The following is a 13,191-nucleotide window of genomic DNA, read 5'->3' on the forward strand; positions in this document are numbered from 1 at the left end:
TCAAAGGCATATAGTGAAGGGACAGGGGGAAATACACAGAAGGGCACTGTGCACTGTGGCGATGGACTGCTCATCACAGGATGCATCTGGAGCAGCCTGCTTGCCATTTACTTGAAATGATGTGCTTCTAAAAACAGCTTCCTTCTTTCTCATTCCCCATTAGAGTTTACAAAAAGCTATGTCTGCAACCAAACCAAGATAATCATCCCTACTTTTCATACAGCATGGGATTTACGCAATAAAAAGCCACAAAAAAACTAAGTTCCTGGAAACATCACTTTTGACTTCTCACAGAAACTCTCATTCTGTGAGAGAGGCTCAGACCCACAGCAGGAACTGGAAAGAGCATTTTTAAAGCTGCTCTTGATAGTGCTAAGAGTGGAAATGAGCAATCTTCATTGAATTTGTTTGAATCCCCAAAGTGTTAAACTCAGTAAATGCTAATATAACACCAAATTGAAATTGCTTAATATGTGATTTGCTATTTCTAAATAATTAAGAACTACTGTGAAAATAAAACATACAGAAAAATACTGTTAGCACCCTCTGAGGTCTTTGATAGGACAATTTTGCATTAGAAAAAGCTCCAGAACTTCTAATCTGGTTTAAATTCAACCTGAATTTGCCTATAAATGTGCCTATATATGCGTGTAAGCAGCTGCATGAGTACTCTTACTGAACTCAACAAAAATTGAGAAAGTATTTAAGGACTCTGACAAGTAAACTATACAGATTAGTATTTCTAAAGCCCGTTTACTTTTCTGGATAGTCCACTAATCCTTGGCACATAAACAGTATTTGCTGGCTGACAGTTTGAGAATTAGCAATGAAAAATGTGACTATTTGTGATGCATTGGACTCTGATCTTACAGGAAATTAGATATTTGCTTAATTATGAGCCTGCAAGAAGTTTCACAGTTTTCAGGATTGAACCTCTGAATTTAAGTATATGCAACATTTGCAGAACCAGGATGAGCAGGTGTATCAACTCCGGTAACCCAACTAATTCTGATAAAAACAATGAACTCTCTAATCTCCCAGAATTTTAATACTAAGATTAAATTATATCTTTCAATTAATTACATTTCATGGAGTTAATTTAAAACAAAAATTAATCCATCCCACATCACAGCTGATACTATAATGCAAGTTCAACTTTTGTATGAATTAAAATAATTTATATCTTAAAACATTATGATAGGTATATCTCAATCAATTGTAGTCACTTTGAGCCTACCTTGATTGGCACAAACTCTCTAATAAAGTTGACTCCATGTTCTTTCATATATTCACCAACTCTGTTTGCCATGTCCTGGTCAAATCCTCTTAAGAGAATGGATCTCACCATTACAGTGACATCTAATCCAAGGCCTGCAAGAAATCCTGCACATTCTAAGGCAACATAGGAAGCTCCAATCACCAGGGTTTTCCCTGGGCAGTAAGGCAGAGAGAAAACGTCATCACTGAAAAAAAAAAAAAAAAAAAAAAAGAAAGGAGAGAAAAAGGAAATTAGAGGCAGTTATAAGAATATATTGTGTTTTATATTTATCTAATTTTTTTCCATAAGAATAGAACTTTATTCCTTTTCCTGCTCACAAAAAAAGCCCTGCTTAATTTTTTGGAAGTTCATCTGCAGTACAAAATCAATGTGTGACAAAAGTCACATTTAGGAGTACACATACTAAAAAAAGGAGTATGAAAATTCTGAATCACCACAAAAATGTGGAGAGTTTTTTTTACAGAAACTTATGACATATTGTTGAAAAACGTAGGTGTTCACTTCCCCTCTGAATCTTGCTTTAAATATTTTGCTACAAATTTTGGCTCCTGAGAACTAAAAGAGGAAGGGGTTCAGCTTTAAGAAAAAATACCATCATCACTTTGAAGACTTATCCTTCTGCTGAAGCATTATACACAGTGCCAGATATACACAGACAACAAACCACAGTAACAGAAGTGTGAAATTATGGAAAACATGCTCCTTTGCCTGCTTTTCATTTCTTTCAACTGCTTCATCAAGCTTCATCAGTTCTATCACACTTTGGACCTAGGCTATAAAACCAGGGCTTGTCCACAAAGCCAAGACTCATGGAGGCACCATGCTTACACAGCAGACATTTAAGAGTCTGGCAATACAATTCTTTGAAGATTTAAATCTAAAATAAGTGTCTCTTTTTTCAGGGTGATGGAATAAAATGTGATTGTGCAATTAAAGGTTATAGCACAGCTCCTATTCCCCAAGGAACTCAGTAAAGATTACACAGACAGCCTCAATTTGATAGTCTTTAACTCTGGGGTTCCTGACTCCTCCGCCTTTGAAGCTTCTTTAAAACACTACTTTACAGGCTGTATTATCTGTTATCTTTAATTTCATTACTACTTACTAAAAGGGAAACATACTACATGGTGTTTTGGTTTCACAGGAATTGTGTCAGTTATTTATTTCATTGCTATAGGCTTGCCAGCCTGTAATTACAACCTCTGTTTCAACATCAAGTAACTCAAAATTTACTCTGATATGAAAATGTATTTTATCTTCACATAACATTTTTGCTTGGCATTAGCAATTAACCAGATACTCAAAACCAGTTTTCTCAAAAGTTGAATTACCTTCACTGAGTAGCTGGGAAAAAAAATTGTGCTGAGTTTCAAGACTGCCCCAATACATGAAGAGAGATTTCTACCAATTTCATAGTATCAGCAGCTATGCTAGTCTCACTTTCCCTAATATATCTGAGTATAGAGTTTTCTTTCAAGCAGACTGTACTCCTCAGTATGGGCAAGCACAACGAACTTACACACAAGGAATGACTTCATATTCCTCTCTGTTTTTACCTGCTAATGCAATATTCCTTATCTCCAGGTATACCCAGGTAGCGTGGTCGTTCACCAGTGGCAATGATAAATCTCTCAGCTGTGTACAGCTTCTCAATTCCTTTTTTGTTTGTTGCCTGCATACAAAGTATTAGTGCAAAGTGAGTGTTTTACAGTCCTATTACGGGAAAAATAATTCTATTTGAAAAGCATCTCTATTCAGACAGCACTATAGAAAGACACAGCAACAATGGCTATGGAGTACCTTAATTGTGTGTGGCCCAACAAATTCTCCATATGCATTCTCATACGTGACCTTCGAGTCTCTCAGTGCAACCCGATAGCCCCAGTTCAGTGACCCAATGTAATTCTGAACAGATTCTGTCATGGTCATCCAGTTGTGTTTGACTGCTAGAAACAAAAGAGGAAGGTTCATCTTTTAGTCTGAGTTTTTCTTTTTCCACAGCAAAACTTCTATTCTCAAACAGATTATTTTCATGACCCAGTCTTACTGGGTTTGTCTTACTCCCACTTTATTTCAGGGTAAATTTACAGAAATTCAAATTACATCAGCACAGATAACATGGGAGGTCACAGTGCAATAGGCATGACTTAAAACACTGAAAATTAAGACTTAGTGAATTATTGACAGTTTTATACTGACAGATATATATTGACAGCTGTGAGCAGGTGACACTGCTCAACAAATGTAGACAATGCATGTCTGAGCGGTGCCTCTGCATGCTTCCAAATACATGACTGCAACCTAAATAAATCAAAATCCTATAATCATGCATATCAGAGATAATAAAAAGTAAAATCCGTCTTCTTACATAGTAGTGGCAGACACTTAGGGGAAAAAAATTCATTGCTTGTAAATAATATAAGAATTTTCTGTCAGGCAACATTCTGGGGTATTCCCCTAGATGTTGTGGTACATTCTGAAATTGAGCAGTACCTTATTGCTTTTATTCACACAACAGTCTCATCAATTACTAACAGGATCAGGAGCTATTAACAAACAGATAAAACATGGAGGCAATAAGCCCCATGGCTTTAGATTTGAAAAGCGCTTCCATTTATGTGTAATCTCTCTGAAGTTGCCTCACATTGTCAAAGCCAGCACATGCTGCAGTGCAACAAGCACCTGATTATGAGAACCACCTCAGGATTTTCTGTGCAAATGGCGAAACTCAAAAAAGTGTCCTTCTTTACCTTCTTCTGCAAACTGCCACCCAAATTTGCGTGAATCTTGCAAGGCTTGTCCCAGTAAAGCTGCCTGGTGCATCAGTTTCTTAGGTATACAGCCCACATTTACACATGTTCCTCCAAGACCTGAGAGAAAGGAACAGAATGTGGTTTTCACATCACTGTGGCAATTTCAAACATGAGAATCAGAGTTTCTGAGCAAAACTCCTTCATAACAGGGTTACAATGAAGAGAAATTTACCCCATGAGCTTCCCTGAGGTGTAGGCGTGACAAAGTCCAGCACCATCACTTTCTTCCCATATTTAGCAGCCTCCTGCAGGACAAATTAAATAAGACACATATCTAAATATTAGAGGTCAAATTTGGAGTAGATGATAACATCATGCACTGCAGAAAAGCTTTGTGACTTTTAACTAAGTAACAATAAATGATTTGCAGGGGAACTGAGAGTCATTAATCTTCTGAATTCATCTGTGCATTCAGTAGGAAAAAAAAGATGAAAGGGAAAAAAAAAAGCATTCATCCTGCTACAAAACAGCATGGCACCAGCTGATACACAGGAGACTGTGAGTCCAACCTCCTCTTCACTCCTCCATCCTGTCACTTTGTTCAGACTATTTCCCAACATGCCCATTTACTTTTAACCTACTTAACAAATTCCTAATTAATCCGATTTTCCCTTCAAAGATGGTTTCTCCAGCATTTGTTTGAAAACACATCAGAAAATGACGTAAACAGTCACATGGCCAAGCATGACAACTTTAATGACTCTATGATTCTATATTTCCCCTAAGAAGATTCATTAGCAAATTTACAATTAATGCCTGTAAATGATACTGAGAACTATATACTAATTTCATTGCTCCGTTTGTGTTTTTTAAGAAAAAGGCAAAAACTGACAGCAGCAACTGCTGCCATGGAAAAACACTTAGGCAAGCACAAGGTAGCTGAGAAACAGCAACGAAACAGCAGATTCCTCCCATGAGATGAAGCAAAATAATTTTGCTACTTGGAGTAGCCACAACTATGCTGGCATCATAAGATGAGTTCTTAGACATATAGGCAATAACAACTATAAGAACATGATATTACTCTAAGGCCTTGGCTTTGGTTTGGGAGGAGCTGGACAGCCTTCAGCATTCTGTTACCAGTAATACTTGTTAATCCAAATACTTGACAATCAGGATTTCAATTTTAAATGTATCTTACTTCATGCAAAATGCAAATCACACTTCAAATAACACAGGCTATAGACACCTTCAGAAAACACTGCTGAACTGGATTTCCACTTCCAACAAAGATTTAAAGATCTGACCAAGAAGCTAATTGCTATTCATTAGTAGAACCTCTGAGAAAGTTCCTCAGAAAGGTGCTTAGGGATTGAGACATGTCATTAAAACTTTTTTTCTGATGACAACTCTTAAACACTGCTCCAAAGAGCCTTACCAGGGTTAGCTAAGCAGAATGCATGTATTCCCAAGCTTCCCTCAGCTACATGCTCACATAACACAGCACAGCATTGCATCGCCACCTTGGTAGAGATCACACACAGATATAACCACTTCTGCTGAGTGATCTGCCCACAGCCATAAACGTGCCCTCAAGGCTCTCAAACCTTTTGGGGCTCAGTGCAGTGCTGCAGGAACACAGCTAGGCTGCTCAGCTCTGTGTGAACTGAGAGCAGGGGCATGGCACCAGTCTGAGTCTGCAGCTGGGTTATACCAAGTCAGCCTGGCAGTGTGTGCACTCCGTGTGAAGCATTGCCTCCAATGTAACAAGCTCTGGGCACAATGTAGAGAGGAAGATGTGCACACAAAGGTGCATGTGTCAGAGTTAAAAGCACACATTTAACCAATCTAGGTGAACTGCTGCAAACCTGAGTGCAGATATCTGGAACTTTGTATGAGAGTTGAGGATTTTTTTCTGTTTTGATTTGGTTTTTTTAAAGCACTGTCAGTTAATTCATTAAAAAACATTGAACAATCTAAGTAAAATTCAGAAGTGTATGTGTGTGAAACAGTTTCACTTCAACTACATGAAACTGATTTGAAATACACACATTACTACTGATAGGGATGTTGACTTTATTGATCTACCATCTTCTGCTCTACTCAACAATCAGTTGAGAACACTGAGAATCAATATACTTTACACACTGAGTTGAAGGAATTAGGCAGTTTATCTTCCTACTGCACATCTTTTCTGTCCTACAACTGAAAAATGACGCAATAAACATAACTGAGTCAATCACCTTATGGAAATTTCAACAGCTGGCTTCTTATTACTGCAAACTCTTTTTGCATTACTGTAAATCCTATTTTACTCTTGTTACTCTCTCCTGGCCCAGAACATCTCTATCCTCTGAAAATCAGTGTTTGCTTCTCTTTGTGGTTCTCAGAACCTTCTTATAGCTTACCTTCAATCCTCAATCCTACACCATGACAACAATGCCCCTATTGATAGGAAAGCAGTAAACTGCCAAAATAGACTATGGATCTACAATCCATCACTCAGCCCTGCACATTTCCATTACAACAGAAGTACTTATAAGGGACCAGGGTTCACTGTGAATCCAATGCTATTCTACGATGTTTCTCCATATTTTCTTTCACTCTGCAATGACTCTTCCACGTCACGTGAACAAAATAAATGCTCTCGACTGGAGGAATCATCCAGCCCCAGGTCCTGAACAACAAAGTAGTTTTATTTACAGGAATGTTCAATTCACTTCTAAATAGTTAATCCTACCACAAACAGAAGAGACACAACATGTCTGACTACTGATGTAAAGAAGAGCTACTGACTAATATTAAATTTCTGCAAGTTTAAAATATTTGGGATAATGACAGCTCTAAGAGCTGGTATATTTTGTACCACTGTGAATTCTTTTAGTTAATTCTAGATATGCTTCTAATACCAATATCCTAACAAAACCCCATAATTCATTTGGCTACAGGCAGGAAATACCAGACCCTAGAAATGAAGGGTGAGACTACAGCTTAAGTATAGGCAAAATCTCCATTTATGCAACTATGTAAGCTCAAAAATCACAGACTCTTCCCTATTGCCAAGAATTAAAACAAGGTATACAACCACGTCTGAAAAGATATTACTTCTATACAAAAGTAGTATATAGTATACCTTCTGATGTTAATTTTGAATAGTTTTGAAAACCTTTTCATTTATTAATTGAGTTTAAATTCAACTACTAATAAACACAATTAAGATATCTACCTGCTATTTTCCAGCACCATCATCTCCCATAAGTGGGGACCAACTTTAATTTTAGTAAGGAATATAAGGGAATATTAAGGAGTATACCATGTTTTTCTTCTTCAGAACATAAAGAAAATAATATTGTATAATTGGCACTAAGCTTGAAAGAAATTTCACTGATCAGGCAGAAGTGTTGTGTCCCTATAGTATTAAAGATACCAAATCCAAGACTGAGGATGTCACCACCTACTTATAAGGAAAGTATAAGTGTATATTTTCCCCCTCATACCTTTGCAGCTGCCAGACCTCCCGAGCCTCCACCAATGACAATGAGATCATAGTCATAGGAATCTGTCCCTGGCATAAGCCCGTTCACTTCCATTGTTTTCTGAGGATTGTCTTCTTCCTTATGTGCCTGAAAAAAGAAAATAAAAAGTATTAAGGAATATTGAAACATTAGCCACAGTGTTCAAAAATTAGTATTTTCAGTAGCAAATATTGTGATAAGGGAACATAATTGCATGTGAATTTTCTGAGCTCTGCTTTTAATTAGCTTTCAATTTCGTCTTCTGAATCCATCTGTGAATAGCTCTATACCTGTCAGATACTGAGCTACAAATTTTCTTGTTCACTGGGCTTCCTTGCAGAGCTTAGTTTTCCACAACATTACCCTAGTGCTTCCTCATACTGTACTCCAGGATGAGATATGTAACTGCTGACACAAGCATTCCATTAATTTATTTTATTCTTTCATCTGCCCTGGACTTTCTTAATTAGTGCTTTTCCCCTCGTCCTGCATATGTTTGTAGGAAAAGACAACAATTCTGTGCGACGCTGTACTAATCCTCAATAATTACCAGCCTTACCAACAGAATGAACAGAACTGAATGAAGGAAACCATTTTTGAAAACTATGTTTTTGTAATATGCCAGTGTTTTTATCATTGCTTTGGTTTAGCATAACTTCGGCATCAAATGGATCAAGTGTGACCACTATGGTTTCATGAAAGATTTTTTTTTAATCACAACTACTACCACAGAATAACTTCCCATTAGTCCTAAAATGCATTTTGGCAGCTTATGCCACAAAGAGCATGGCACTATGTTCATATACACTTTCTAAAATGAGCCTTCATACTTCATTTGTGAAACCCCAATTTATGAGAGCTTCAGACCTTTAAGCCTTTGGAGTTGTGGCAAAATTCTCAATGCCTCTCAAATTGCAGAACAAGATCTGGAGTGAGTAAAAATCAGATTCCTTAGCTGATGTAAATCAGTGACCATCAACTAAGGTAATGAAAAACTTTTAAGACCAACCTATAAATTAAGACACCCATACTTTGCCACTTCATAAATATGTGTTTCTGTCCACCTAACTTGGTAGGATTTTATTCAGTACTACTGGAATAGTTGTGGCAAATCAAAGGAAAGAAAAGAGCCCAAAGAAGTTTCCCTCATCTTTTCATCTTAATTTTGTTTTGCATTAAACAGCCCTTTGTACTCAACTCGTTCTACTGTTGCCTTCCTCTGGGGTTATTCCCTCTCAGACGCTTTCCTCTGAGGTTTGATTAATCCCTCTCCATAACTATGTCTACCCTACTGACTGCTGCCAGTGCAGCCATCCCACTGACAAAAATCCCCTATCTCTCCCACGAATTACACAGCCAATGTTAGCAGAAATTCAGGTTGTGTGTCTGTCTGCAGAAAGTTAGATTGTAGAAGTATTTTATAACCTCGGGCACCATGTTAATAGTAGAAAAAAACCTAGAAAACACCTGAGGCTGCTATGAAGACATCCAAAAATACCTCATTCTCCTTCCTCTTCTCCTCCTGCTCCACCACCCCAACACACACCCCCACCACTGAACCTACTTTGCGCTTGGTTCCCTTTTTTCTACTTTTGTAACACAACCATTAGCCGGGATCAAACTTCCTACCACAATCAGAGCAAAGGGGCATGTATTATACTGTGATATGCAGCTTCACTTCATTTGTATTTAGAGATGTAAAATTAGAGAAAGGGTGCATTCTTTTCCAAAGCACACCTTCTTGCTTGCTTAATGGAAACAAGATAGTGTGAAGCATAAGGGGAAACTAACTCCCCCACAGTCATCAGACTCAACAAGAATGGTATCTTTATGAGGCATAGAAAGAAACCACACCAACTACTCATTTGCTTAGATCACTACTTATATCATGCTACTATTTTTTTCTCCTTTTAAGAAAAATGCTTTATGTTTTCCCATGGATTAAGAAACTTACATTTTTATTTCCTACTGTTTGGTTAATTTCTCATTAATTCTGCATAATAACTCTTTATGAAAACATATTAAAGGTTTAGATTAGACAAAGTGGATTACAAGCTTCCCTTCTTCCTCCTGAGCCCTGCTCCAAAGCAGCCAGTCTCTTGACAAGCTCCACATCCCATTTACTGGGGGAACTTCTTTATGACCATGATCCCATCCTGAGAACAGATCTCCTCTGCTCTTCACCCATGAACTACAAATTTTACCATGAAGTCTACATTCTGATTATTTTTCAATGTCAAGACTTAATTATAGACTTTGAAACGTATGACCCCCTACCTTTAAAGTTCTCTCATCATCTCCTATTTCCTTCTCCCGTACAGGAACAACTGGCTGGGAAGTTTCTGCCACTGCTTTGTGCTGCCCTTCTCGCAGCTTTGGGGCTCCCCCTGTGAAACAAAGGATAAAATAAGCTAGTGTCTGGAGAGACGTCCTTTATGAGGGTTGTGCTCCTCGAGAGAAATTGTCTGGGGGAGTGGCCTGGCAGCTTCATCGCTTCCTCATCTGTGGCATGTCTGTCCCAGGGAAGCATTTCCTAAGGCCACTCATGACTCATTTGCAATGTTAGGATGACTTGCAATATTTTCCTGTTGAATAAAATCCCATTCGAGAGTTGGCTGAGATTTCAGTACTTTTGGCCAATCTAACAATATGCTTGGATCAAAGCAAGGAAATCATATTTCCTGTGGCTAAATCTGAAACTTCAGTCTTAAAATAAAATTATGATTTTCAGTTTTCTTGCCCAGAAAGTGACACTTAAAAGTCTCATACTTTTAAAACTTAATAAAAAGTTTTTAGTTTTTTCCTGCAGTTAGTTGCCTGGAAACTTATTTCAGTTCAATGTATTGATAAATGTGTTCAAAAGTCTGGAAAAGATCAGTTTTCCCACTGGTCATAACTGATCTTATATATATATGTATATACATATATATATACATACTCAATATAAAAGTTTAAGCATATTAGTGAAAAGAAACAAAAACATATTTACACACAGTGAAAATTTATTTGATGTGGCACTGAAAAAGAAAAAAGTGGAAAATCTAATAGTCAATTGGAATCCATTATCAGTTCTGCCTTCCTCCACATAACTCTGAATTACATTCTGCTTAATTTCCAAAAAATGGGTCAGTACACAGTTGTTTGGACTTAATCACATACATACTTTGCACTGTACAACCAGCATTAATTAGCAAACCTTGACATGTGTCCATACTTAGAGAAACAGCCATACTGAATGTATACATTCCTTGGGCACTGAGCCCACAAACCTGAAAAGCATTCACAGACACAAATGAAAAAAGGCAGTCATTGAAAACTGGCCTGCAATCTTGTAAATTCTGACTTCTTCTGTGAAACTTGTTGCTAAAATTCCTTTATCTCACAAAGGAAAGAGTACTTTGGTGACGGTGGTAAAGGGGTTTAAAGATCAGAACTGTTATGCAACAGTTAACAGTAATATTAGTGATGGATACTACTTTTTGTATTCTAGTTCTGGAATATACACATGTAAAAAAGAAAAGTAAGGTTTTGAATAGCCTTCACAAAGTATAATTTCACAATCTTCATAAAGGATAATTTTTTGCTTCACTATATTATATTAAAGCTACAGTCCTATGTGTACCTGAAGCAATTGAAGGAGTATTTTGTTCTTGTAAGTTTGAACAATCTCAGGAATGTTCACCTAAAACTGTACCTTCAGTGAAATAAAAATCTAGTCATTAGCCAACACAGGCACTTGAATAAACATCTCTACTTATTCTCAGGTAGATATGTGCCAGAGGTACCAAGTTTTAGCAATAACCCCAAAACCCAAAGGCAATCATAGCCCCTGGCAGAGACTTGAAAGAGTTTGTATGTTGGCTGGCTCTGCTGCTGGGGGCCTCTCCCTTGTTGGTTTGGGCAACCTGCCACAGGCAGGATGACAAAGCAGAAAGTGCTCTGTGTGTCACCAGCTTGCTCTCCATAAAATTCCGATAACCCACAGTCCTGGTGAATAATCAGCACTTTCCAAAAATGAGTCTGCAGAGAGACTGCTGAAGAGAACCTGAACCATGCATCTGCTCTGGATAATCCTCAGAGATGTAGTGGTGAGGATGACTCTCTGCCTGGTATCAGCATTATTCAGCAAGTCTGTAGCAGGAAGCCCAGTCAGGCCCTGCATTACCACCAACTTTTGGTTCTGTTAATCCCAGGAGGTGGTGGCTGGTGAGGTGGCACCTTCCCTATGACCTGCCAAGTGCTCCTTGATATGGGTGAATCAATCTAACCAACCAATACTAAAAAAAGGGGACAAATCTCATCCACCACACAGATTTTTTCCTTCTTGGTGTCTGCATACCTGGCACCAGTTCTGGCAGACTTCAGACCCGTGCACGAGCTAAATCAACTCACTAACCAGAAGAAGAAAAGTTGTGGACAGTTTCCCACCTGTCTGACAAGCTCAGCCAGCTTAAGGAACAATCCTGTGATCACCACAGCTGGTGCCAGGACAAAGGCATTACCAGACCAAGAGAGAGTAAGAGGAAGCAGCATCTCTTGTTGGTAGTGGCAAAACTGCCTGTTTTGCTCAGAACTTGTTAAATCAGAAAGAAACCTCCACCTGAGGAGATAAAAAAATACAGTGAAACAAGTATGGTATTTTCAATCCATATCCTTCCTTCTGGGAGGGAGCTTCCTCAGAAACCAAAGTCTGCCCCGGCACCGAGGCCTCTGAACTTTTGACTGTTTGTTGTGTAACTTCTGGCTAGAATGAAAAAAAGGCATGATTGGTTTCAGAAGGCTTTGATCAGGTGGGAACAAGGCCAGCCCAACCCAACAACCTGGATCAGCTTTGTAAGCAGAACTGCTTCAGGATAAGAATTGCCTTACCCTGCAAAAGTGATTAAGGGACCCCACCAGCTGCAGAGGCAGGACATGGGCACCCACGGAAAGCCCTTGCCTTTCAACTACTCACTCTGGAGGTCTAGAAGTACTGCTTCAAGGCAAAAGTCTCCACTGATTTCCCTAGAGCTCCTGTATCACACAAAAGAACATTACTAACAAGAACAAATTTAATATTTTCACAAACTATAATTCAAAAAATAGTTGTTTCTTCTCCAAGAGTTTAGAAGATGCCTCTAAATCTGTAATGTTTCTGAGCAAGCACATAAATTCCTTTACAGCCCTATCTTCAGGCTTTTGGGAAGTACAGGCCATTTCATATGACAATGAATATTTACCTTACATCCAAGTGAACTTTGTAGGTTGAGAAATTTTCAGGTTTTCCTTCTTCTAGATTTGCTCATTTCTGCACTATCCTCACAGGTCACTACCTCCCCTATTGCCCAAACTCAAACATTTGGTAGTGACGGCAACAGAGCCATTACATAATTCAGATTACCAGGGAAAAACCCAAGCCCTTAAAAAACACCTCCAGCCTGGATCATATCACAAACACACACTGAGAGGCTGCCTTGCAATCAGATGAACTAACAAAACTGAGAGGAAATGGAAGCCTGTGGCCTTGCTGGCATAGTCTCCATTGCTTTATCAACTAAATTGTCTTTGTCCCAATTATGAGTTTTCTCACTTTCACTCTTCCAATTTTCTCTCCATCCCACCACAGAGGAGTGAATGGGACTGAGCTGTCAGCTGGGCTCTCAAA

General features: G+C 38.4%; 1 protein-coding gene across 3 annotated transcripts in view; it reads right to left on the reverse strand.

Annotated features, from left to right (window-relative positions):
• Positions 1-12,870, reverse strand: part of TXNRD1 (thioredoxin reductase 1) — a 28,078-nt gene extending 15,208 nt beyond the window's left edge. The window contains exons 1-8 of one of the 3 annotated variants that reach the window (XM_088165398.1): positions 12,767-12,870; positions 9,825-9,934; positions 7,530-7,655; positions 4,265-4,337; positions 4,030-4,149; positions 3,080-3,225; positions 2,836-2,951; positions 1,238-1,463 (exon numbers count right to left, since the gene is read on the reverse strand). In XM_088165398.1, coding sequence (XP_088021524.1) covers positions 1,238-1,463; positions 2,836-2,951; positions 3,080-3,225; positions 4,030-4,149; positions 4,265-4,337; positions 7,530-7,622 — 774 coding nt within the window. In that variant the 5' untranslated portion in view covers positions 7,623-7,655; positions 9,825-9,934; positions 12,767-12,870. Of the gene's footprint in view, positions 1-1,237; positions 1,464-2,835; positions 2,952-3,079; positions 3,226-4,029; positions 4,150-4,264; positions 4,338-7,529; positions 7,656-9,824; positions 10,015-12,766 lie in introns of those variants that run through there. The other 2 variants (XM_088165397.1, XM_014877036.2) reach the window with 2 other exon arrangements.
• Between the last annotated feature and the right edge of the window lie 321 nt (positions 12,871-13,191).

This window comes from Sturnus vulgaris, chromosome 5, assembly GCF_052056855.1.
Source record: "Sturnus vulgaris isolate bStuVul1 chromosome 5, bStuVul1.hap1, whole genome shotgun sequence".
NCBI classification, from domain to species: domain Eukaryota; kingdom Metazoa; phylum Chordata; class Aves; order Passeriformes; family Sturnidae; genus Sturnus; species Sturnus vulgaris.